This window comes from Lepisosteus platostomus, chromosome 15, assembly GCF_059453375.1.
Source record: "Lepisosteus platostomus isolate fLepPlt1 chromosome 15, fLepPlt1.hap1, whole genome shotgun sequence".
In the NCBI taxonomy this organism is placed as follows: domain Eukaryota; kingdom Metazoa; phylum Chordata; class Actinopteri; order Semionotiformes; family Lepisosteidae; genus Lepisosteus; species Lepisosteus platostomus.
The window spans coordinates 14,817,324-14,840,236 of record NC_142625.1 but is presented as its reverse complement, the minus strand read 5'-3'; the positions used below and the strand labels follow the sequence as shown (position 1 = coordinate 14,840,236).

The 22,913-nt window shown below is 42.0% G+C and overlaps 2 protein-coding genes and 1 long non-coding RNA gene across 4 annotated transcripts; 1 reads left to right on the top strand and 2 right to left on the bottom strand.

Moving 5' to 3' along the window:
* Positions 1–205: 205 nt before the first annotated feature.
* On the bottom strand, positions 206–3,055 carry LOC148648046 (P2Y purinoceptor 1). The gene has a single exon (XM_088607942.1). The coding sequence runs from the start codon at positions 2,762–2,764 to the stop codon at positions 1,757–1,759; it is 1,008 nt and encodes a 335-aa protein (XP_088464068.1). The 5' UTR covers positions 2,765–3,055; the 3' UTR covers positions 206–1,756.
* A 131-nt stretch (positions 3,056–3,186) lies between these two features.
* Positions 3,187–10,054, top strand: LOC148648045 (uncharacterized). Of its 2 annotated transcripts, none has more exons than XR_015926728.1 (3): positions 3,187–3,602; positions 5,626–5,667; positions 9,005–10,054. It is a non-coding gene; the product is annotated as an uncharacterized LOC148648045 (long non-coding RNA). The 2 variants fall into 2 exon arrangements; XR_015926729.1 differs by lacking the exon at positions 3,187–3,602 and adding an exon at positions 3,625–5,239.
* On the bottom strand, positions 10,049–22,531 carry ccn5 (cellular communication network factor 5). The gene is made up of 5 exons (XM_088607875.1): positions 22,333–22,531; positions 20,895–21,111; positions 19,701–19,949; positions 15,584–15,807; positions 10,049–11,330 (listed from the first exon to the last, which is right to left on the bottom strand). The coding sequence occupies exons 1-5, from the start codon at positions 22,369–22,371 to the stop codon at positions 11,064–11,066; spliced, it is 996 nt and encodes a 331-aa protein (XP_088464001.1). The 5' UTR covers positions 22,372–22,531; the 3' UTR covers positions 10,049–11,063.
* Between the last annotated feature and the right edge of the window lie 382 nt (positions 22,532–22,913).

Sequence of the window (22,913 nt, the reverse complement as noted above, 5' to 3'; positions counted from 1 at the left end):
CAGACACACACGCACACACTCACACCACGGCTAATTTAACAGAGGCTAATTAAGCTACCGGTATGTTTTTGGACTGTGGACGGTAACCCATGAGAACAGGGAGAGAACACGCAAACTCCATGCAGATAGACCCCCCAGGTCTACAAGACAGCAAGGGTAACTGCTGTGCCACCCATGTACAACCCAAATGATTAAATAGGCCAACTATACCAAATTACCTCATTTATTAAGCCTTTTAATATAATTCTGTTAACCATAATATCAGTTTCTGAATATACTGTATGTCTGGTCAAAGAAAAGAGTTCAGTTGAATTTCCTTAGACTGTGCAGACTCGTTTTACATGGTTCAGTAAAAGCTGGTGATAAAAATAGAGCCAAATACCATAAAGATTATCACTCAGCCAAGCCTGTGGATGTTTAATTCCTTATAAACAAGGACTTTCTATCCCGTCCAGCAGCAAGCTGAACCTTGCATTGTCATAAACGCTCTACTTTCATTTTTGTAAACCTTCTACTATCTACAGTTCTTCTTCAACAAAACACACTTTAAAAAAAAAAACAACAACACATTTTCAGGGTTTGTCTCAGGAAAACAGCTTGACATTAATCAATTCACTTAGCACTTAACATGACAAAATAATACTACCGACATAATACTGTGAAGAAATACACAGAGTTGGTAAGCCATCATCCAGTTACAGTACATGTTCTCCATTTTAAGTAAGGATTACTCGTGAAAGCATGAGAAAAAGACACTGGTAGAACTTTAACCCTGTCCTGTGTGCAAACTGTGTGAATTAGTTTGTTGTTGATCAGACTAGAAAGCATTATTTCCTGTTACCACGGACAGTCCTATGATTGGATAATACTGATGAATATGGCAGGATGTTTGCTTAATAAAGGTACTGCAGGTGAACAGTTCACCTGCAGTAATATGACTTATTACAGATTGACTATTAACCATATCGTGACCACCTTGGTATATTTACACTTTGAAAGGGGAGGGTTCAGCATATATGGAGGACACGTCTGAAATGAAAATGAACTTTTATATGAGAACATAACATGGATTCCCAGCTGTGAACACGGGCTGTCACAGCAATTTTAGTTCATTCAAAAATGCGGGGCACCCGTGGGCCCAGGTGTGCATGATATCTATGGAGTGTAACAAAATCGGGCGTTATCACTTAGTGCTCGCATTCGACTGGAGATGGCACGCATCGTGCTAATGTTGATGCGTCTTCCAGCACTACTTCTTTCCAATAGTGCCTGTTCTAAGAATATAATAGGCTATGCAGTATATCATATATTACATACAGGCTGTATTATAATTTAATATATAATAGACTTCAACACAAAACAAGGCATTGTTTCAGCTATTGTACAAAAACCTTTCGGACTCTGCATTAACATTGCACATTTCCATGAAAGAAGCACTGCGAATAGAATAAAGGTTATGCAAAGGTTGTGTTGTAAAAAATCAAATAACTTCCAATAAGGAAGTTCCAATAATTTCCTTATTGTATCTTTTGTAGCTTTTCATTTACAAAGAAACGTGCTGTACAAAGAAAAAAACATGTTTTTAATACATTATGTAACAAAATAATACTGCTCGTATCGGCACAACATATCAAAAATAGTACACAAATATACTAATGTCTTTTCAGCCGCAAGGTGCAGACACCCAACAGTATCACGTTTCTACGATTTCAGGAAGAGAATGAGCATTAATCCTAGAGACATTCGTGGGCTGAGTTTAACTGCTGTACTCTTTAGACGTGTTTGGTGAATCGTACTCATTCATGGGCCTACGGTAGTGTATGACATTCCTCAGCTGTACAACAGAGCGCCTTGCCCGTTTGCTCATGCTGTGAAAGCGCATGATGAAGTCGTCATTGCTGACCAGATAAATCAAGGGGTTCATGGCACTGTTCATGCAGGCGAGCCCCCTGCTGACCTGGTAGGATATGTAAATCCTGTTGAAACTCTCGTGGCATTTCCCCTCAAGTTGCAGAAGTCTGGTCTTCATGTTGAGGTTCCTCAGTAAGTGATAAGGGATGAAGCAAACCGAGAACAGGATGGTCAGGATGACCACCAGTTTCAAGCAGCGCTGCTTCAGCAGGGTGTTGACATTCGCCTTAGTGGACAGGACTACGGCCACATGGCCGTAGCAGCCTAAAATTATCAGCGACGGAATGCCAAATCCTGTGACGGTCCATCCAATGCTGTAGGGCATGTAGAGCTTTAGCAGGTGGTTGGCCGTGGTGTCAAAGCACGCATTGAAAGACTGTGGATAGGACTTGTCGAAGAACATGTCCGGGAGGATCTGAACGATCACTAAAACCCAGACCACGAAACAAACACCTACCGAGTGGCGCAGTGTAATCCGTCCCATGATTTTCATCGGGTGAACGATGCCCAGATACCTGTAAACGCTGATGCAGGTGAGGAATCCGATGCTCCCGTACAGGTTTAGATGGAAACAGAACCTTGTGATCTTGCAGAAGACTTCTCCGAACATCCACTCGCTGCTGCTGGCGTAATAAGCCACAAGAAAAGGCAGGGTGACGACGTACAGCAGGTCCGCTATGCCCAGGTTAAGCACAAACACGTTTATTTTCCCCATTTTCTTCCAGTTCCTAATAACGTGTCGTAAACCCCAGCAGTTAGCGATGAACCCGATGATGAATACCAACACGTAAACGGCTGGCAAAAATACATGGGTGAAATGTCTGTTTATTAGTTTGCATGAGCTATTCGTCATTGCGCCGGTCCTCTACGAACTGTGAGAAAGTTTTCTCACAAGTTCAGTGCAAAGCGAAGTGATCCAACAGAGAATTGCGAAAGACGAAGCGATGCTGAAACACCGCACGCAGAAAGGATAAGACGGCTCGTATACTGTAACTTTTCCGACTGGTGCAGATGTTGCGTCTGTTATCTTTTATACAGAAATTAGAATTATCCCACTCTAGAAACGTGTAGCTGAACTCTTCCTCGGCTTCCTCTAGAGAACTCACACATTAATATAAGGAGTATTTCTGAAATGAGACACGCCCACCTCCTGAACGGAGCAAACACAATTTACAGTATCCCACATGTGGGCACATCCAGCGTCTGCTGTGTGGTGACGGCAGCTTTATAACGGGAGCAGAATTTTTGGATTTTTTTGCTGGATCTTTGTAGTACGGCTCTCAAACGCTTAGCCCAGGCTTATCATATTATAAAATGGTATATACAGTTATTAAAAGTGTAACAGATTGTTGTGCTGTGAGATAAATTCCTCGATAAAATAGTGTAAAATAATTAAAATACAATTTAAAAATATTGTGGATTGTACATAATCTTATCTAGTCTGGTATAAAATGACAATAATGCTTTATAGGTTCTGAATATATTTCACACACCAACATAAAAATATAGGTAGCAGGCAAAACAAAACCACAGACTTAACTGTGATTTTAGGTTGTGGTAACCAACAACGGTGTAAAACAATCACTGACAGGCAGACAATCTGAGCTCTGTGAGGAAAAACATATCAGGATGGAGTGCACTGGGCAGGAAATTATTGCTATGAGAAGAGTTCAAACAGAAAGATGATACAGGTAGGTGTAATCTATAGTAGTATCTCAATAAGGCAACATTTAACTAGTCAGAAAGATGACATCTACTGTATAGCTTTTGGATTCTCAACTCAAGAAGCTCGATAATGGCAAAGCAGTTAAAGCAATTCATGAAGGTCCCAGATGCAAATATGCAAAGAAAACTTTTCTGCACTGCTGAAAATGTGTGAAATGGTCAATCTGACTCTCTTTCCTCCAAATGGCCCATTTTGTTTGCATATATTTTGTCAATTTGAAAGGGAAATGATCTTATCCTGGGTAGATAAAAGAAATGTTCTTTGATTTAAAATGATTATGTTAGTGTCTGTTCTCTTTTTTTAAACTCTTTTATTGTACAGTGCTTTTGGGTGATGTGTCATCTAAGGTGGTCTGTCAAATACATACTATATTCTTATTCTTATTAAAACAGACTCAATTGAAAAGGTTAGCCTATAAATAAGCAGCCAGGACACCACTTTTTGAGCTATTAATTGAATTTTTGGCCCTTTAAACATCCAAGTAAAACTTGTGAGACATCTAGCAGTACATTGCCTGTGTTGTATTGTGGCCTACTCTAATTCATGATCATATGTTTAATACAGATTGGAATTTGTTTAACAAACAAGCAGCAGCAATTAGGCACGTTAGTCGAGCACTGTGGGCATTCAGGAACAATACAAACATTTCAGAAATCTGCTGTGAGATGTTTCAGGAAAGTCACATGTACCCTAAATGAACCTTTTCCAAAATAAGTCCCCTTTTCTCTATAAAATTACGAAAGATCAATTTCTCTCTGGATGGCCTGTGTCTGTCATATCTCCATTGCAAATAATAATACAAAATATTAATAATAATTAATAGGCTTGAATTTTAGCATACTGTGTTTCTCATCTGAAAGTTATTTTTCGAGCAGCTGAAACATCATCCATTGTATCAGTGGAGACTGAGAGGGAGCCCATCCCATTCATAGTCTCTGTCTTGGGCTCCAGCTAGTCTACTCTTCCTACTGGCTTGGAGACCTCTGTTCTCCAAAATCTGCAAGCCCTGAAACTGGTCCCATAGTGTTGCAGAGACTTTTCATTTCATCAGAGATGGTCTAGATATCAGGGATAATTTATTCCACCATCCACCAATAATTGATACAGTAGCTCCATGGATGTTACAGGGTGATGCAATACATTGGTCACTATTTAGTCAGGAGATGCATCAGAATTTTGTAACAAGCAATATGCATTCTGTGCATAAGTGAGTATTAGAGTTTATTTACAGCCTGAGGACAAAGAGATACTGTTTATTTTGACCTGAAACTGTCACAGACTGCAAGCGGCATACTGTAAATCAAAACCGGAGATAAATCTGGCAGGAGCCAAACATAGCTTTGCACGTGTCCAGCTCTCTGAGAGCAAAACCTCACGTACTTTCAGTTCTTCTGTGGCAGGTAGTCCATATTTCTAAGGAGACCTTAGTGAGACTATGGGAATCCAGTGGGGGTAGGTCACAGTTCCTGACTGTTGGTTCTATGATGATGCAGCCCCTAAGATTTGACAGATATCGCTGCGTCTCAACGGATCAGTGGTTAATTTTGATTGTGCAAAGGGTCGGAATTGCCTGATGAATGAATCACACTCTTCTTGGAAATGGTAAGTCCGCCTCCACCACAAACACATCTTAAAAGCCAAGTGCAGTCATTTCATTCATTTACCAGTAGATGTCAGTTCTCATGTGTTCTCTTTTCTTTCTCATCCCATTAAATCTGATCAGCTTGAAATCAGTGAGTTAATCACTGTGGCATCACAGTCTCTCTAAAAAAAGAGGGCTTCAAACTCTTTGGACATATGTAGATTGAAATTAGTCTACAGCCTACTGTGCGATGTGGTTGGGGGGTTTCCAGACTTAATCTTAAAGGGTATTTCTTTCCATCAGTACCTTTCCTAGTTATACCCATGAGACAAAATGCGATGGCACAGAATCATTTGCATGTAGAGGACTGTGTTCATCATCACGCTGTTTTTCTTTTTCCGTACAGGACTGTTGAGAGATGGGCACGTGCATAAAAACGTCACAGCTGGTGAGTGTGTTAAAGTTGTACACGTTCTTCTTTTTAAAAAAAGGGGAAGGGAAAATACAGTTACTCTCCACCTCAACCATTACCTCACTGCCTTTGCTCATCAGCCTCAAGGCCTGACCATTGCTTTTAGATGTAAAGAGAGAATGAAAAGAAAGCTGCTCTCTTTTAAACACACCCGAAGAAAGATAGCACATTTATCTTCTGCATCCGGTCTTCTTCCTCCAGAGCGAATCAGATTTTAACTCCCGTGCGTCTTAATCACAGCAATGGCCATTCGGATCACACAATTAATTTGTTTCTCAATCGCCTGCGCTCTTGTAATCTGGTCTGTGTTGCACAAACGCAACATTATTTTTTAGTGTAGTTTCTTTAGTGATTCTCCAGCGGTTTTCTTGCTTGTGTGTGGGTATGTGGGTGTAATAGGGAGGGAGAGAGATCTGGGTTACGTTGGTGGGACAGGGGTAGGAGGAGGGACAGGTTACTACCTGAGAAAAGTTTTAAAGAGTTTTTTTTTCTTCTGCAGAAGAGTGTAGTCAGACTTCCTGTTGAAGGGTGAATAACGTTTCTCCCCCACTTGTCTGTTTCATCGCTTTCACACTCGTCATTTCCAGGGTCCAGTATATTTAAGGATTCACCACCTGTTGTTGAGGCTGAGTTACATGGAACTATTGTGGTATTTTGACAAGAAACAGTAGTCTCCCCAAATTCCCATGTGTATTATCTACTTGTCTTGTCTCGTGGCTGTATGACTGAAAGCAGAAGTGGCAAATTATTCCTCAGCTCAATGGGGAAAAGGCAGATACACATAACGCACGCAGATTGGCTCACCAAACGCGAGGGATTAGCTTGAAAGTACTCAGTTCTTGTCAAATGGGTGTGTTATTGACGTGAGAACCTATGGTTCCAAGGTTATAGAAAAACTTTCTTTCATTGACGTTGTTTGCCCACAACCACAGAGCACAGGGACATTTCCATACAGTTGTTCACTGCTGCTCAGTTAACATTTTGGTCAGAAGAAAAAAAAAGTCCACCGTGATGCATAGTTTGACAGATATTTCATGAGGGCTACAGCAGAATCCCCTTGGGCACTGTGACACGTAAAGTTTTCTTACTTTATTTCTAAAAACCACAGTGAGCTCATATCATATCGAGCTTGAATCAGATAATGACTTCTATGCTTGAAGAAAAGATGTCCGGTTGTTATATGATAGAGGGTATTCCCCATTTTCTTTGCACATCTCTCCTGTCTTGGCGTGTTGTTTCTACAGGCCATAGTCCTCCATTCCCGACAGAAATAAAAAATTGTATCTATTCTTACGTGAAAATATGTTTTTTGTTTCAGTCACCTAGACCAGCTATTGATAAGCACTTTTCAACAAATACATATTAAACACAATCATTTTATCATCAGAACTTAAGATTACAGAAGTGAAGACATGAATTAACAGGACTAGTCACCACCTGCTAATTTCAGAAATGTAGTTGAAGTCTGCGCCCTATAATGCACTATAGCTCAGCTATAGCACGCCTTCTTTAATATTTAATCCACAACTGCTGATAAAAGCAAGGTCATGTTGATACCACTTAAAAAGTTCTGGATAAAAGAGATAGCAGAGAACGTAACAGGGGGAACACGTTTGCCGCGCATGGAAAGGCAATAAACTTCCAGTATATACTTGTACAATATATTCTGTACTCTGAACAGCTGGGCTGTCAGTACAGAATGAGACTTGCACTCTTACAAAAGGTTACCTGTGCAAATTTACCTCAGACATTTCACTTTCACTTTCACATGTTGCCATGTGTCCCCAGAGTTTCGACTTGTCTTTGCTACTCTGGATCACAGGAATACTACAACATATGATGGTAAATGTTTCTAAGCCCTGTCTACTAGAGTACAGCAGATTGCATGTCCAATGGGTCTCTTTCAATTATATTCTCTACATATTAACAACACTAAATCATTAAACCCCAATACATTTGATGTTCAATGCCCAAGTATCATGTTTTATTGACTGGGGCTCCTTTATTCTTCCTACAGAAATGAACCCCATGAATTCCACCAACACTGTTTTCAATCATCAGTATAGGCACGAAAGAAATAGTTACTAGTTTTGCTTTAATGTACAGTAGCTATGTATTTAAATCCCTTCTGTATGAAGGGAAAACTGTACATTTACATCTTTCAAATGCTGCATGAACGTAACCACTGAAATGAATTTAAAAACCTTTCTTTGTGGACTTATGGGTATCACTCTTGCAATATACTGTAATATCTTTTTTTTAGTGTACCATCTTGAGAAGGTTAATAGCAGGTTAGGCAAAGCTACAATAGTTGATCAATAGACAATATTGCATCAATGCTATTTACTAAACTGTTAAGGAGAGTTTTGTCTTTGACCTGCAATTGTTTAATACCGCAAAAGTCAGTTACCTTGTTCACATCAACAGGAAACCACCAATGTGCAAAAGCCTGACGGCAGGAAATATATTGTGCCAGAATAGTACTCAGTGAGTGCATCAAGACATCTGTAAAACAAAATATTTCTGATCATAAGGCCCCTTAATAACTTCAGTGTAGCATCACTTGGCTACAAGTTGTTTTCACTCCAGTAACACAGAACTGTTTCAGACTGCCTATATAGCCAGGGCTCAGTGGACAACTTCACATTGTCATGATCTGTAAAACCTCACATGAGAGCTTCCAGATGTCAAACTAGACTGAAACCACTATGCCCACATCTGAGCCATGGGCTAGGTGACTTGACAATGTGTCCTTCACAGATGATAGCTCGAGGAGACCTCATGCAATGTGCTTTGCCTTTAAGAGGCACCAAACCCTCAGTTAACATTGCCCGTCTCTAAACTGGGTGTCTTATTGTAGTTTTTTTCCTTAACTTTGAATGAAACTCACAAGGGAGTATTAGAAGGGAGTCATCGGGGCACCCTTTGAAATTCAGAAACCCACTGTGGATGAGTGTGGAAAGTCTTAGCTGCTGAAGATTCCTGGTGATTTCACTGCATGTATTCTTGTTTGGAGTCTAGCAGCTGGCTTAGCTTGTTTATGGATCTTCAGGCAGTCTAAGGAGCTGCTTCTTGGTTGTCGTCTATTCTGCAGGCATGAGCTTGAATCCCACCCAAGATCTACATCTCTTTACATCCTTGTCTTTTCCTTTACACGAAAGATTGAGGTGATATGGAACAAGCTGCTCAGCTACATTGTTTAAACTGAAAACCCTGGCTTTTCTCAAGACACATCTGGATGAGATTCAGCTAGCATACAAGGCAGATGAATGGAATGGCCTCCTCATAGCTGTAATCTCCCTTGTGCTTTTAGGTCTTCATAAACCTGGACCTGCCACTCCAAGGGATGAAGTGAGGTGACACTCCTGCATGGCAGGCTTCATAAAAACTCGGTAATGCAGAGAGAGATGACGGGAGAAGAAGAGACACAATGTAAAGCAACAAACTTGTGTCACAGACTCTGGGGCGAGGGGCTTCCCAAAACCCATTTTCTTCAGCCATGAAGACAAACAAAATTCTTATACAGTGGATCGTTGTGCAGGACAATGCTTTCAAATGATCCCTGAATGAAACCGCTATGATGAAAATCCATACCTTGCTCAGTGACCTTATTGATGTTACATGATTGCAACATGATGTTCTTTCTGCATACTATCTAGAGAATGACAATAGCTGATCGGGCAAGGTAACAATATCGTGTCATTAAATTAATGCTGCTTTTTCCCTCGTTGTACCACAGATCTCTGTAAGGAACAAATTTATATAGGACTTAGGCTGCTGATGTCATGCTATTGACTGACAGGGTTAGGAAATGCTAACATTATGAAGCAAGTTTGACAATCACGTATGGCACAGACCAAGCAAAAGGAAAAGGATTTTAAAAAGTTGATCACAACATTCGTCACTGACAGTCCCATTACTCTCGCACTTACTCCTTCATTCATTAAATACACCGGCCAAAATATTAAGAACCACAGTTGACAATATAGGCAAAGCATGGTTGGCATTAGGATCAGCAGACGGACATCCACCATTTTTCCTGCCCAGAATAAACCACAGGCCGCAGTCCCACTGGAAACTGGAGAGACTGGCCTATCTTGCACGCCATTATCCTCATCACAGTCGGAGCTTGAAGGGAACCTAGCTTGAAGAATGGGATGAGATTGGATTGCAAATATCTCCAAACCTTCTTGAGAATCATGCCTCCTCCTGTTCAGATCCAAAACATTATATGAGTGGGGGTTCCTAATATTCTGAATGGTGAATAAATGGATAGTCCAAAACCTTTACTTTCAAATGATATCAGAACTCAAATTCTGAAACAAACTGCTTAAATTGATTTCAATAAAAAAATCTATTGTTAGATTTACTTCAGTCAAATTTATTACATGAATATTTACATGGCTTATAAGTGCAATTGATGAAGTAATCCTCATTAAATGAAAAAAAAATACATATACAAAGAATGTGTACAGATATATACAGTAGAGCATATTTACACATCAAAACATTTTTAACAACATGTTTTATGCCACTCTCTAAATCTGTTAGTTAAAAAACATTCATGCTTGTAGCAAGAGCAAATCTTGAATACAGAGAACTAGATTTTTCTTGAGGCAGTTAGAAACTTGCTGAGATTTTAATACTAGGTTGAAATAAGTAAAATATGCAGGACGTTTTTTTCAGTTATTTGTTTCTGAGCTGCTTGTACTGGACGATGAAAACTAATTTACTGGATGTTAGTTTACATTCAAATAAAACCAGAGCAGTTTATTGATGCTCCTGGTGCAGAGCTTGCTAAAACACAGCATTTGTCTTGTGACAGTGAGTGATGTTTCCTGTTGTCTGGGGTCTATGAGTGAGAATGTGCTCACTGTTTGTCCTCTGTCCTGTGAGAGCAGACAGCTCATTGTCTATCCTCTGTACTGGGGTCTGGGAAGAGCAGACAGCACAGTGTCTATGCGCTGTACTGGGGTCTGGGAGAGCAGACAGCACAGTGTCTATGCGCTGTACTGGGGTCTGGGAGGAGCATACAGCACAGTACACAGTGTCTATGCTCTGTACTGGGGTCTGGGAGGAGCATACAGCACAGTACACAGTGTCTATGCTCTGTACTGGGGTCTGGGAGGAGCAGACAGCACAGTGTCTATGCGCTGTACTGGGGTCTGGGAGGAGCAGACAGCACAGTGCACAGTGTCTATGCGCTGTACTGGGGTCTGGGAGGAGCAGACAGCACAGTGTCTATGCGCTGTACTGGGGTCTGGGAGAGCAGACAGCACAGTGTCTATGCGCTGTACTGGGGTCTGGGAGAACAGACAGCACAGTGCCTATGCTCTGTACTGGGTGTCTTGGAGGAGCAGACAGCACAGTGTCTATCCTCTGTACTGGAGCCTGTGAGTGAGAGGACAGCTATGATGACAGGCACAGGAATCAATGACCATCATGGGGTGTCGAACCAGCCTCCCCTGTGGACAGCGGAAATCCACGTTCACAGTGCTGGTCTGGTAGGGGGTGCAGCACCTGGAGTCAGAGCAGAGGCCACAGAATCTTGGGAGAAAGGCCTGTGTGCTATAGCAGCCCTGGTATTCAAATAGCAGAGGCAGCAGAACCTTCTGACTTGGCTCACATCGCCTGGCTCCCTGCAACACATAAAAATCGGCTTCAGCTTGTTAGAAAGTGGAAACTACTAATACAGTAGAAACATGCAGATAAAAAAAAACATGTGTTCTGCTTTCTGTATGTATATTTAAAGTGTACCACATTCAGCCCTAGAAACCCCAAAGGATTAAAAAAGCAGAACAAACTACGCATTTTACTAATGATAGAAATGTTTTCAAAAGAGATTAATACATTATACATATTTCAATCAATTAAAGAGACTTATAAATACGAATTTCCTTGTTAATTCCTAATTCCTTGAGGATGCACACCACTAATCTATTTGCTTGCGTATATCTTGCGCAGATTCATTCTATATTAAAGCACTATCAGTTCCAAGTGATGTGTAACAAAGGGCTTTTATGGAGCACTACACCAGGCACAAAAAAGAGTAGACACAAACACCAGTTTGCAGTTGTTTGGCTGAATCAAAAGAGTTCTACCGTAGATATGGAGGTATTGCACTAATTTTGGGAGTGGTGAATTTAATACCTTCTAATGAGTTAAGGCTCACTACAGACAGAGCAGTTACAGTATCAAATTACAAGTCTCTGCACAGAGCATGTTCTCCTACTTTTCTATGTTTTGAGCCTATGAACCTTGAGTTTATAGTGGTACAAAAGCATCACAAACAAAAATATACAAAAGGCTTTTAGTACCTCCTGACACAACCCCATCTTCTCTTCCCTCTGCACCGCCCCCTCCAACACTTCCAATGAGAGACAGTTACCCCCTTTGTGTGAGTTTAGCTTGCTCCTGTAGCCAAAAATGTATTTTTCCAAACAATTGTCAATAAACAGGATCACTGGCTGACCCCAATATAAACTCTCCTCCCTGAGCTCTCAAATGAGCTGCCAAATGATGTCCTTGTGCACTTTTTGACGTTCGTAAACACACTGACCTGCACCAGGGCGTAACCTGCCGGAAAACAAACCCCTTCACTAGCACATCAGCGGCCTCTAGTGATCACAACCCAGTCATTAAGAATATGTGCTCTGGAACAAATACTGAGAAGAGGTGGACATCTGGTTTACACGTTTCATTACATTTTCTTGACGTTCCGAGCTTGGACTCCAACAGCATGCTCTGATCTAGATGAATCGAGCTTTTACTTTCCAGTTGTGATGCCATGGTTTTTGGCTTGCTGCTGAATTTCCCTAAAAAGTCCCCTAGGGTGACACTATCAACTACCCACCCTGCATTTAGAGGTTTTGTTTCTTTAGCCTCTGTATTTATGACAATTCCCTGAGGTCATGAATCACTCATGTTGCTCTTCTATGACCTTCTTAAAACTATAATTTATGTTTTGTCACTTCTAGGGTGACAAAACATGCAAATATTGAATGGTGTAAAGACTGAGCATAACGTTCCTTGAGGGAAATTTCACATTTTTCCAATAAAGACAATATTTGCTGGCTTTATTGCCTCTGTTCATTGTCTTTACAAAGGCACAGAAGCCCAGATGCTATTTGTACATAGCATCTTGAAGCTAAACATCATCATAATAATGTTTTGCATTAATACAGTGCTTCGCATCACCCATGTCATCTGGATGTTCCCTCCTCCTGTGTGGATTTGCAATGAGTTTGTTTGCCAAGTCCCAGCCCAATCCATGATTAATCTCCGAGACTAACTCTATTGAGATACAGTAGACGTGGATATCTTACAAACAACATTGTGAAGATTTTTGTGTGGCTTAAAATCATTATGAATTGTGGAAATTAAAGTCAATTGGTCCTTGCAGTTTGTAGAGATCTCTTGTGTACTAGTGACTTCATAACACAACTAACTCATGGCATCGGAGCCGTCTTTGGATGGTTCTGAACCCCCTGACCACTGTAAAACTACAAAAGCGCATTAAAATTCATTCTGATGACAGACGTCTGACCTAAGAATTCAATTTCATTAGAGTCTTTGACAGCTTTCTTTTGCAAACCATTTAAAATACTCTTTACCATATTTTAACAAAGATGGTAGAATTTTGCCTATCAGATGTTTGTCAAGCAGGCAGGCCCATTGCTTTGCAAGGTATTTTAAATGTATTTATCTAGTTCTGGGATTTGAATAAACTGTAGTCATTTGTTTACTTCAGGGGATAGCTGCTTGTTTTGGCAGAGGACAGTAGCAGCTTTCTCCAGCCCAGTATGTTAAAAAAACAATATTAACACTGCACGTCAGTGACTGCATTAAGACACCTTGTCGTAGTCTCATTCACTTACTTAAAGAAAAGAACTGTGGTGAACTGTCCACTGATTTGTCCAATTTCATAAGGCATAGTATTTAAAGGCCTTAAAAATACTTACATATTTTATTCCAAAAATGAAAAAAAAAGTATTGTGCACCTTTGAACCAGCACGCGGTTTAGACAACACATTTGTGTTCCTGCGAATTGACTACTGTGACTTGCTTGCTATTGTATCTAAATCTACTTTGAACAAACTACAGTATGTCCAAAACCCAGCAGCCAGAATCCCGACCAGGCCTAGTGCAAGTGTTCACATTACTCCTATCCTGGAGTCCTCGCACTTGCTTCCGGTCAAATTTCATGAAGACTTTAAAATCCTCATGCTCACATATAAGGCTGGGCATGGCTTGGCACCTCAGTACCTGTCTGAACTATTATCGCCCTACTCCCCACCTCGCAACATTCGCTCTTCTAACTCTGCTCTCCTTACTGTCCCCCAAGCCCATCTACATTGTATGGGTGACAGGGCCTTCTCCTGTTATGCCCCCAAGCTCTGGAACTTTTTCCCCAAGGATATCAGAGAGTCACCTTCTGTAAACTCCTTCAAATCCAGACTCAAAACCCTCTTCTTCAGAAAAACCTTTACTGAACTGGTTCCATCCTTCACCCCTCTGCTTTTCTTAGTACCATCATCCACGGCCTCCTCTATATATTGTAATTGTGTTTTATCTTGTGTATTCTTTTTTATTTATTGTTGTTGTCATCCTGTAAAGCACTTTGAGAAGCCACCTCTAAAGGCGCTATATAAAATAGTTTATTATTATAATTTAGACAGGTCAAGAACGAGAGGCCTGGAGACTGGCCAGGACACTGTGGTAAAACCCCTCCTGACTGCCACCATCTCCAGGCACTGTCCTGGAACAGTCAGTTCTCTGTGACACACCGTTTTCCTTCACCCCCCTGGGTGGTGAGTGGCAGCCATTCTGCACCCACCTTGCCTAAGCCAAGAGTTTACATTTACTCATGTTCGTATTAACAGTGCCATGAGATCTCCTTAATACCACCTTGATTTGCTGCTTCAAGGCCTGGATTTTTAGCCCTCTGGATCAAATTCTTGGTCAAAATGGATACTGGTATTGATCAAATACACTAACAGGAATCAATACTAACACCCTTCACCTCAAACAGGCATTCACTGATTTAATCCTCATCCACTTCTTCTTATAAGGCAATCTGATACTGTAACAGTGTAATGGAAACTTCCATTTGACTCCTGTATGGAGTCTTCTGAAAACTGACGCCAGTACGCAGCCATAGTGCACAAGAACGCTCACCACACATAAGTGGGGAGGAGAAAACAGTAATGAAGCCAGTTAATAGATAGGAGGCCATGACTGGTAAAGGCCAGGGGGAAAACTAGCCAGGACACTGGAGTAACAACCCTACTCTTTTTGAGAAACGCCCTGAGATATTTAATGACCATGGACAGTCAGGAGCTCGGTCTTATGTCTGACATGAAGGACAGTGCTTTGTTTGCAGTATAGAGCCCCCGCATTAAGACTCACACAGACCACAGAATGATGGAACTGGCCAGACTCACACCTCCTGAGCTGCAGCTGCTGGCTATATGATAATGTCTCAATTTTAAAAAGGGAGACACCAGAATTTGAAGTGGGATTGTGTAACAAACTGAAGTGGAGAAAACCTGAAATGGAGCTTTAGGAGCCTTATCTGTTTCAAAGAAAAACACATGTACTAAGTTCTCCAGGAAAAATAAAATACTTACAGCCCCAGCACATGCCATGCCTGAACACCAGATGGCGCCATTGTTTACTAAAAAGTACTTCTTCAATGTTATAGGCTGCTCTACTACTGTTACCTATTTTACTCAAAAGGCATTCTAATTTGAAGTCGGCAATAGATCTGGCCTCCTTTACTCTTTCAAATTCTGTAAGGGAACATCCTTACGTTAACTCCTCACGTGCACGATGAATTATGACACTGCGGCAGAGCAGAAGGTTGACAGACGTTCACACCTGCCTCACTCACCGTGGGGGCCAATCGGGACAGGCTCTGGCAGGGCCGCACCATGCAGAGCCGCGTCTGCGTCTCCAGGCGGCAGGCGCGGTTCTTGTTGGTGACGCGGGTGGAGGTTCCCATGCCGCAGGTCTGTGAACAGGCGCTCCACTCGGTGCTCTGCTCGATGCAGTTAGAGCCGGAGTTCGGGGTCTGGCTGTGAGGGTCCAGCCGGTTGGACACCTCGGGTCTGTGAGCTGAAATTTCAGTTTTTAAAGTGTCAGAGACCAACGTAACCAATCTCCGCCTTCTCAAACTCTGGGACGGCGCTGAAAGTGTTGGCCCTGAAATCACATCTCTGAAATAAAGTAGTTCAGGTGGGTAGCTGCGTCAGCATGCGTAGGCTGCAAAGGAACAAATAAATAATAAGCCTCCACTGTCTCGTTGCGTTTTCTTTCTTCTCTTTTCAGCATGGAATAAACCTATTTGAATGAATCTCTTTTTCTTAAAAAAAAGTAAAATATTAAAAACGTACAAATGTATTTGCATAACTGGCGTTAACACTTTCTCTGATGCAAACTTCATACCCCAACACTTTAAATGCAAATGTTCATTTGCATAACCTTAACTGTTCAAAGGGATTTTAAAAAACTTGACAGTTGTAGTGATGATTCCTCATACTGTACAGGTATGCGCATACTGATACAGTAAATACAGTCTATCAGGGTGGTAGACGGACAGCAATAGCAGCAGACCTGCCACTAGAGGCCGCCAAAAGGGCTAGTGTCTGCTTTCACATGCGAGGTTCCTTTAGTGGGATCAACCCATCCATCCATTTTCCAGCTACTTTTTTCAGTTCAGAATTGTGGGGGAACTAGACCTATCCCAGCAAACAACAGGCACACACTATTCTATTGCCGGGCACACTCGCACACCAGGGCAAAGTTTCCCAGAAGCCAATTAAACTTTATGCCAGCAGCTATATCACCCTGCAACTCGCAAATGGCAACCCACTGAAGCTCAGCAGGTGTGATCCTGGTCAGTACCTGGACGTGAGACCTCCTGGGAAAGCTAAGGTTGCTGCTGGAAGAAGCATTAGAAGGGTCAGTAGCGGGCGCTCACCCTGCAGTTTGCATGGGTCCTAATGCCCCAGTATAGTGAGGGAGATACTACACTGTAAAAAGGCGCAGTCCTTCAGATAAGATAAGTCCTGACTCTGTGGTCATTAAAAAACCCAGGACGTTTCTCAAAAAGAGTAGGGGTGTTACCCTGGTGTCCTGACCTAACTTGTCTCTGACCTTTATCATTCATGATCTCCTAATAATCCCCCTCTATGAATTGGCTTCATCACTCTGTTCTCCTCCTCAGTGAGAGCTGGTGTGTGGTGAGCGTTCTGGCGCAGTATGGCTGCCGTCACATCATCACCAGGTGGATGCTGCACATTGGTGGTGGTGGAGGGGAGTCCCCATTACCTGTAAAGAACTTTGAGTGGAGTTCCAGAACAGCACTATATACAGTAAGTGTAAGCTATTATTATTACTGCTACCCAGAATCCAGAAGAAAGGATTGAATAGATTTCCATAAGAAAGATCAGTTTGTCGTTTGTTGCTAATTGATGAAAGACTCCAGTCTTCATTGATTTAAAGGATTCCTTGAAAAAGACAATGCAATGGCTTCAACAACATGACTGGGGAGCTTGTTCCAGATGTGCGCAAAAAGGTGAATCTTATTCTTGGGTTTTAATGCACTACCATATAGTTTCCACTTGTGTCCTCCTTGGTCACATCTTACAGACTACACAGTAGTTACCTACAGTATAGTAGGCTTTTTGGCCCAGGAGTCAATGAAAGGTGCTTGTTATCCCTTGAATTTAAGATTAGCACTATTACTTACTCACTGCGAGATACCCTAATCCAGCCAGACAAGTTGACGAGACATAATTTCATGAAATACATCCTCCAGCCCCCGTTTCTCAAACTCAACAAAAGCCCCAACAATGGTGGCACAGTTTCTTAATACGCGTGATAAGAAAATCCATTCCCTCCACAATAGTTTCTTAACAATATACATGTTCATATCATTTCCCACTACAGACTGAGCAGTTGTTCAGACAGGATTCGTAATAAGGAAGAACGCCCAAGAGATTTTCCCGCTGTACTGTACATCCCGAACTGAAAAATGAGGTACACCAAATTCCAAGCACAACTCAGCACATGGTTTGTGGGGGTGGGGGAGGGTGGAAACATTAGCCACTTGCTATTCATAGGAAAACCCCACCTTTCCTCCAAATTCCAACAATAATACCATTTCATGGGAAAAGGGAATGGAAAACACCACACAGACAGTATGGGTTTTGAAAAGGTAAGCAAAAAATCTAATATTGTTCTGCCAGAGATTATGTACACAAGATCTGCAGACCTAATAGGTAAATTATGATCGAAATTGTTGGCAAACAGCTCATCAAAATGGAGTGGATGGCTTGTCAAAAAGTAGGCATCATTCATTTTTGCAATTCCACTTCATCTGCTGAAACACAGATTCAAAAGATTCAAAAACAAACAGGTGCCAAAGCAACATATGATTCTGCAAAGTTCTTGAGGCACTTGAATACATGTAGCTAAACATCTTCTGCGTCTCTATCACTCCCCAACACAATAGGATCACAAAATACGTCCAAGACAGATTTTCAGCAACACGTCTCTTTATGTGGCTCTCAGATTCAAGTCAACAGCCACACTGTTCCATGATTTGTAATCAGATAACTTGTATCCAATTTATATTCTGTATTAGAACCAAATAATTAAAAGAAACCATTGCAGAGGGCTTTGAACTGATAGGCGTCCCACTGGATAACTACAGAAATGGCTACCTCAGATTGTTAATAATGTACAATAATCTAAATATCTCCTTTCCAGAGCAGCATTGCATATCCAATACAGTATAACACGTCTCGAGCTCCACTGCAGCAAAAGAACATTTAGCACAAGCTGTTCTTCTCCTGTTTTGACTTTGTGGCATTTGTTGAAATCCTAGATTTTTTCCAGACTGTTTCATTGTTTTGTTAACCTCCTATTGGAGTTATTTATATTTAACAGATTGTGTTGTTTTATGAAATCACCGAGCCCTACCAACCTGGTCTTTTCCGTGAATCGTGGAAGGAAAAACACGTTTCTATTCCTGTCCTGTCTGTCTGGGTTTTATTTTGCTACAGTATGGCAAAAGAATCCCCCATTGGAAGTAAAAGAATATGATAACTGAAGGGTCAGCAGCCTAACCACAAAGTAGACATTGTAGGATTTTGAGTGGAACAAAAATGAAAGCGAGACAGGTGGTGTCAACGTGACTTGACAATTTGCCTCAAAACATTCGCGCCAGGCTTGGGCTTGCAGACTCAACGTCAGTCATGTAATAACAAGCTAGAGCTTCACAACCACCGATAAGGATCTCCATACTCTCAGTCAGCAGAGTCAGCTTGGTTCGAGAAGAGTGAAAATGTAACTAAACTACCTGGTTCACAGAGAAACAAAGGCCTCAGACGTCTGACGCTACAAGTTCAGTGTTTTTCCAGAAAAGCTCAAACACATAAAAACATTCAATATTTTCTTCTTGTTGAGTGTTCTAGAAGGTAGTGTTTCCCCCCCAGTGCAAGATGAAATAATTAAACCACCATTTTAGAGCAGAAGAGTGGATTTGTTTCGGTACAAGTGTCCAGGAGTTGTCTACTTACCTTTTAAGAGCACAGTGTGTGAATGGACCCCAGTGTCAAATTGTCCCATCTCCACAACTCAGTCACACCACCAACAAGGAGGGGGCAAACGCACCCTTAAAAATCCCTGGTTGACATCACTGTAGCGTTCTTATCTTGCACCCCAATGATCACACTTGGAAGTCAAAATGTGTCCTGAAACAATGGTGTGTAACTCTTGAGTAACTTATGAATGTGATCCTCAAGGTCTAATAAAGGCAAGGAAGAAGTGGGAGAGGAATGAAAACAAGAGACAGTTCTACAGAGACACATGGGTGTCTGGGGCATTTTGCTCGGCCAGTGATGGAGCTGACCTCAGGGGCCTCTTCAAGAGGCCGATTCATTGACCCTCCAGTCAAGGTGATGTGGGTCACATGGCCCCCATCAGACCATCACAGCCCTTACCTGCCAAGGCGTCTTGAAGAACGCTGTTGGCCGTATTCTCACACACCCAGTCCTTGCAGCACTTGCCCTGGAGTTGCAGCTGCTGGGGGTTGGGGCAATCCGGGCTGGGCAGCCTCACGTCCTCGCTGCAGAGAGGCACGCAGGTGACCCCCCCACCCGCACAGCGGCACTGCATGGCGCAGGAGGGCTGGAACACCTGGCCCTCCTTGTAGGTCACCCCGTCCAGCTCACAGCCCAGCTCCTCCTCACCTGTGGAGGCACACAGCAGCGTGAGGGCAGCCTCCGATTCGGCATCCACATCGCAAGGATGCAAGCCTCCATCCCTCACTATACAAGCATAATTCATTCCTCTGCAACTACTCGTAAGGTGAAACCTCCCATGACATCCCATTTTATCATCTTCATCTGGTTCCAGAACTCAAATATGTTCCCTCAAACACCCAAAATGTTTTAACAAAACATGGGTTAGTGCTTAAGTATGAAAACAATAACATTCCTGGTGAATTATTCAAATAACATGCTTCAAGTCATTAGCCAATACATGGTGTAGACAAAAACTAACAGTCCTGCTCATTTATGGTGCAGTATAGCACCATTACAGTCATTAGCAAATGCAGAAACATTAGCTACTATCAGCATGGAATAAACCTTTACCTGTTCCTTTGCAGCCTATGCATGCTTACGCAGCTCCCTACTCGAACTTCATAAAGAAAGATCCCCTACATGGTAAAGACTTCAAATCAACATCTACTGTACATCCTTTGGCCAATGCTTAAGCCACTGTCCTGTTTTCACAAGGTATGCTTACATGTGGTTTTCTGTAATACTGTTTGTGCTTGTGGAAATGATAACATTAAGATCACTTTATTGGCCATATACAATTTCTTGTATTAGGAATTCATCTTTGCGCATACCCCAGCTTGCTCTGCACGAGACGCACAGACAGGGAGAGAAGCTTGGGGTCAGAGCGCAGGGTCAGCCATTTATATGGTGCTCCTGGAGCTGTTGGGGTTAAGGGCTTTGCTCAGGAGCCCAACGGAGTAGAATTCCTCTGCCGGCCACGGGATCTGAACCAGTAACCTTCCAGTCCCGGGCGCAAATCCTTAACCGCAGAGCCACTGTTTTATCTGCTGCATGCAACCCCAGGAGACGGCGCTCAGTGTGTGTCGGCAGCTCGTCTGAAGGCATACTCACTGACACACACTCCAGGACCCCCCGGGTAGCTGGCGCTGAAGTCACAGTGGAGCCCGCGCGCGCGGTCACAGCTGAATCTCTCATTGCAGGTCTCGCCCTCCTGCCTGGCACACACCTGGCAGCACTGGCACCCATCCAGGACTACAGAAACACCCGCTGGGCATCGGGGAGCTCTTCTGGGGCAGTAGCACGGCCTGCCACAGAGCTGGCAGCAGACCTGCCAAAAACAGAACCACGATTGCTTTTACACTTCGAGATTTTATTATTGTATTCCACAGAAGGCACAAGCAGATTTTTTTTTTATCGTCCTCTCTTTTAACTCAGCATGCTACTAACACAAAGTAAATATTGGCTATTTGAAATAGTTTGTGCCATCTTTATTGGCAGCTGTACAGTATGTGTTTGAGAGCACTTTCAAAACTTTCAGATTAACACCTCACTTATTATTAAGAAGTCAACAAGCATCGCAGCCAGTATTTAGCAGGAATTATGTAACAGTTTCTTTAATTTATGTTTCTTTGAGATGTACTCCATTTAGAAAGAAAACTAGTGGCTCTACTGAGAGCTGGCCAATATTACTAATATTAGTTGTCTGCTTATAAGTGCTTTATTCCTGAATCTGTGGTGTAGCAGCTTTTGAGGCAAGCGTTTGGCAATTAACACATTTTTTCATTCATTTCCGTGCAGTCAGCACACGTTTGTTCAGGTTCTGTTTGGGATTTTCAGCCTGTTGTGAAAAAAACAAGTTGGTGACGTTAATTGAATTTGCAAGAAAGTGATCAACAATTAAGCTCTGTGCATATGCATCACTGCACACAAACTGCAATTATATAAAACATCAGCAATAACTTATATTTTCCCAGACCTTCACTGTCTTTAGAACTTTTTTCTTCTGCACAGACTAAAGATGTCCTGAATTTCTTGGCTGTCATAACTAACGTGTGAGTGCAGGGGCACGTCTGAAGTCTGACCTTCCTCACCCGGTTAAAGTTAAAAATAAACAGAGCTGCACCTCAGGTGTGCCAACACAGGAAACTGTTTTCAGAGATAAGGAGGTGCATGACAAATGCTGCTTCTGCTGCAACAAGGAAACTTACTTTTGCAACAACTGAAAGATCATAAATGGACTTTTCATGTTTTATAAAAAGGAACAGCTCCAGGTTTCAGAACTTGGAAACCTTTTCTTTTTCCGACAGCACGTACTGTTCAGCACTCACTCTCCTGGCTCAGTGCGTAGTGATACAATAGATCAGTATACATATATATTGGTGCTGAAAACTGTTAATGCACAAGAGTAAATAACAGAAATACCAGCATTAATTTATCATGCATATACAGGACTGCACCTCCAGTGGAATTCAAAATAGATCTGAACAAACTCGAGTTTTTCTTTTACAAGAGGCTAACACCTCATAAGCATTAATCAAGTCCCTCTCACCTGTGTCACCACATGAAGGAACAGAAGCCACACAAACATGGTGTTTTGAAGAGATCTGTTCTTTGAGGCGAGTTGATCCTCAGGAGCTGTACTGTGGTGGCTGTGGTGTTTGCAGACTGCCTGGGCGAGCTCATTCTGACATTTATAAAGTCCAAGTTCTGATGTCACACTGACTGACTGCAGTGCAAACAGGCACTGGACAAGGATCAGAAATGTTTCTAATTCCACATTCCTGCTGCCCATTTCCACTCACTGTGAGCCAGAGAACCCCCCCCCCACCCCCCTCCCCCAGCCTTTAAAACTACGCAGTACTTCATTTGTATCATAGAATCACAACAGAACTGTTGCACAAAAATATGCTTGAATCTACTCTGCAAGATCACTCTGTTTATCTACAGTACATCTAAACGTACATGCACAGTTCACTGACATAAGTACATAGATGCATTAAAAAGAATGCCTGTTTATTATGGACCCACAAACGCTGTTGAACTTATGAGGTATGAGGGCTGGAGGGATTACCTATGCCTTTTGGCAGTAATATGTCTATACTTGTCATGGAAAACACCAGAAATCATAAT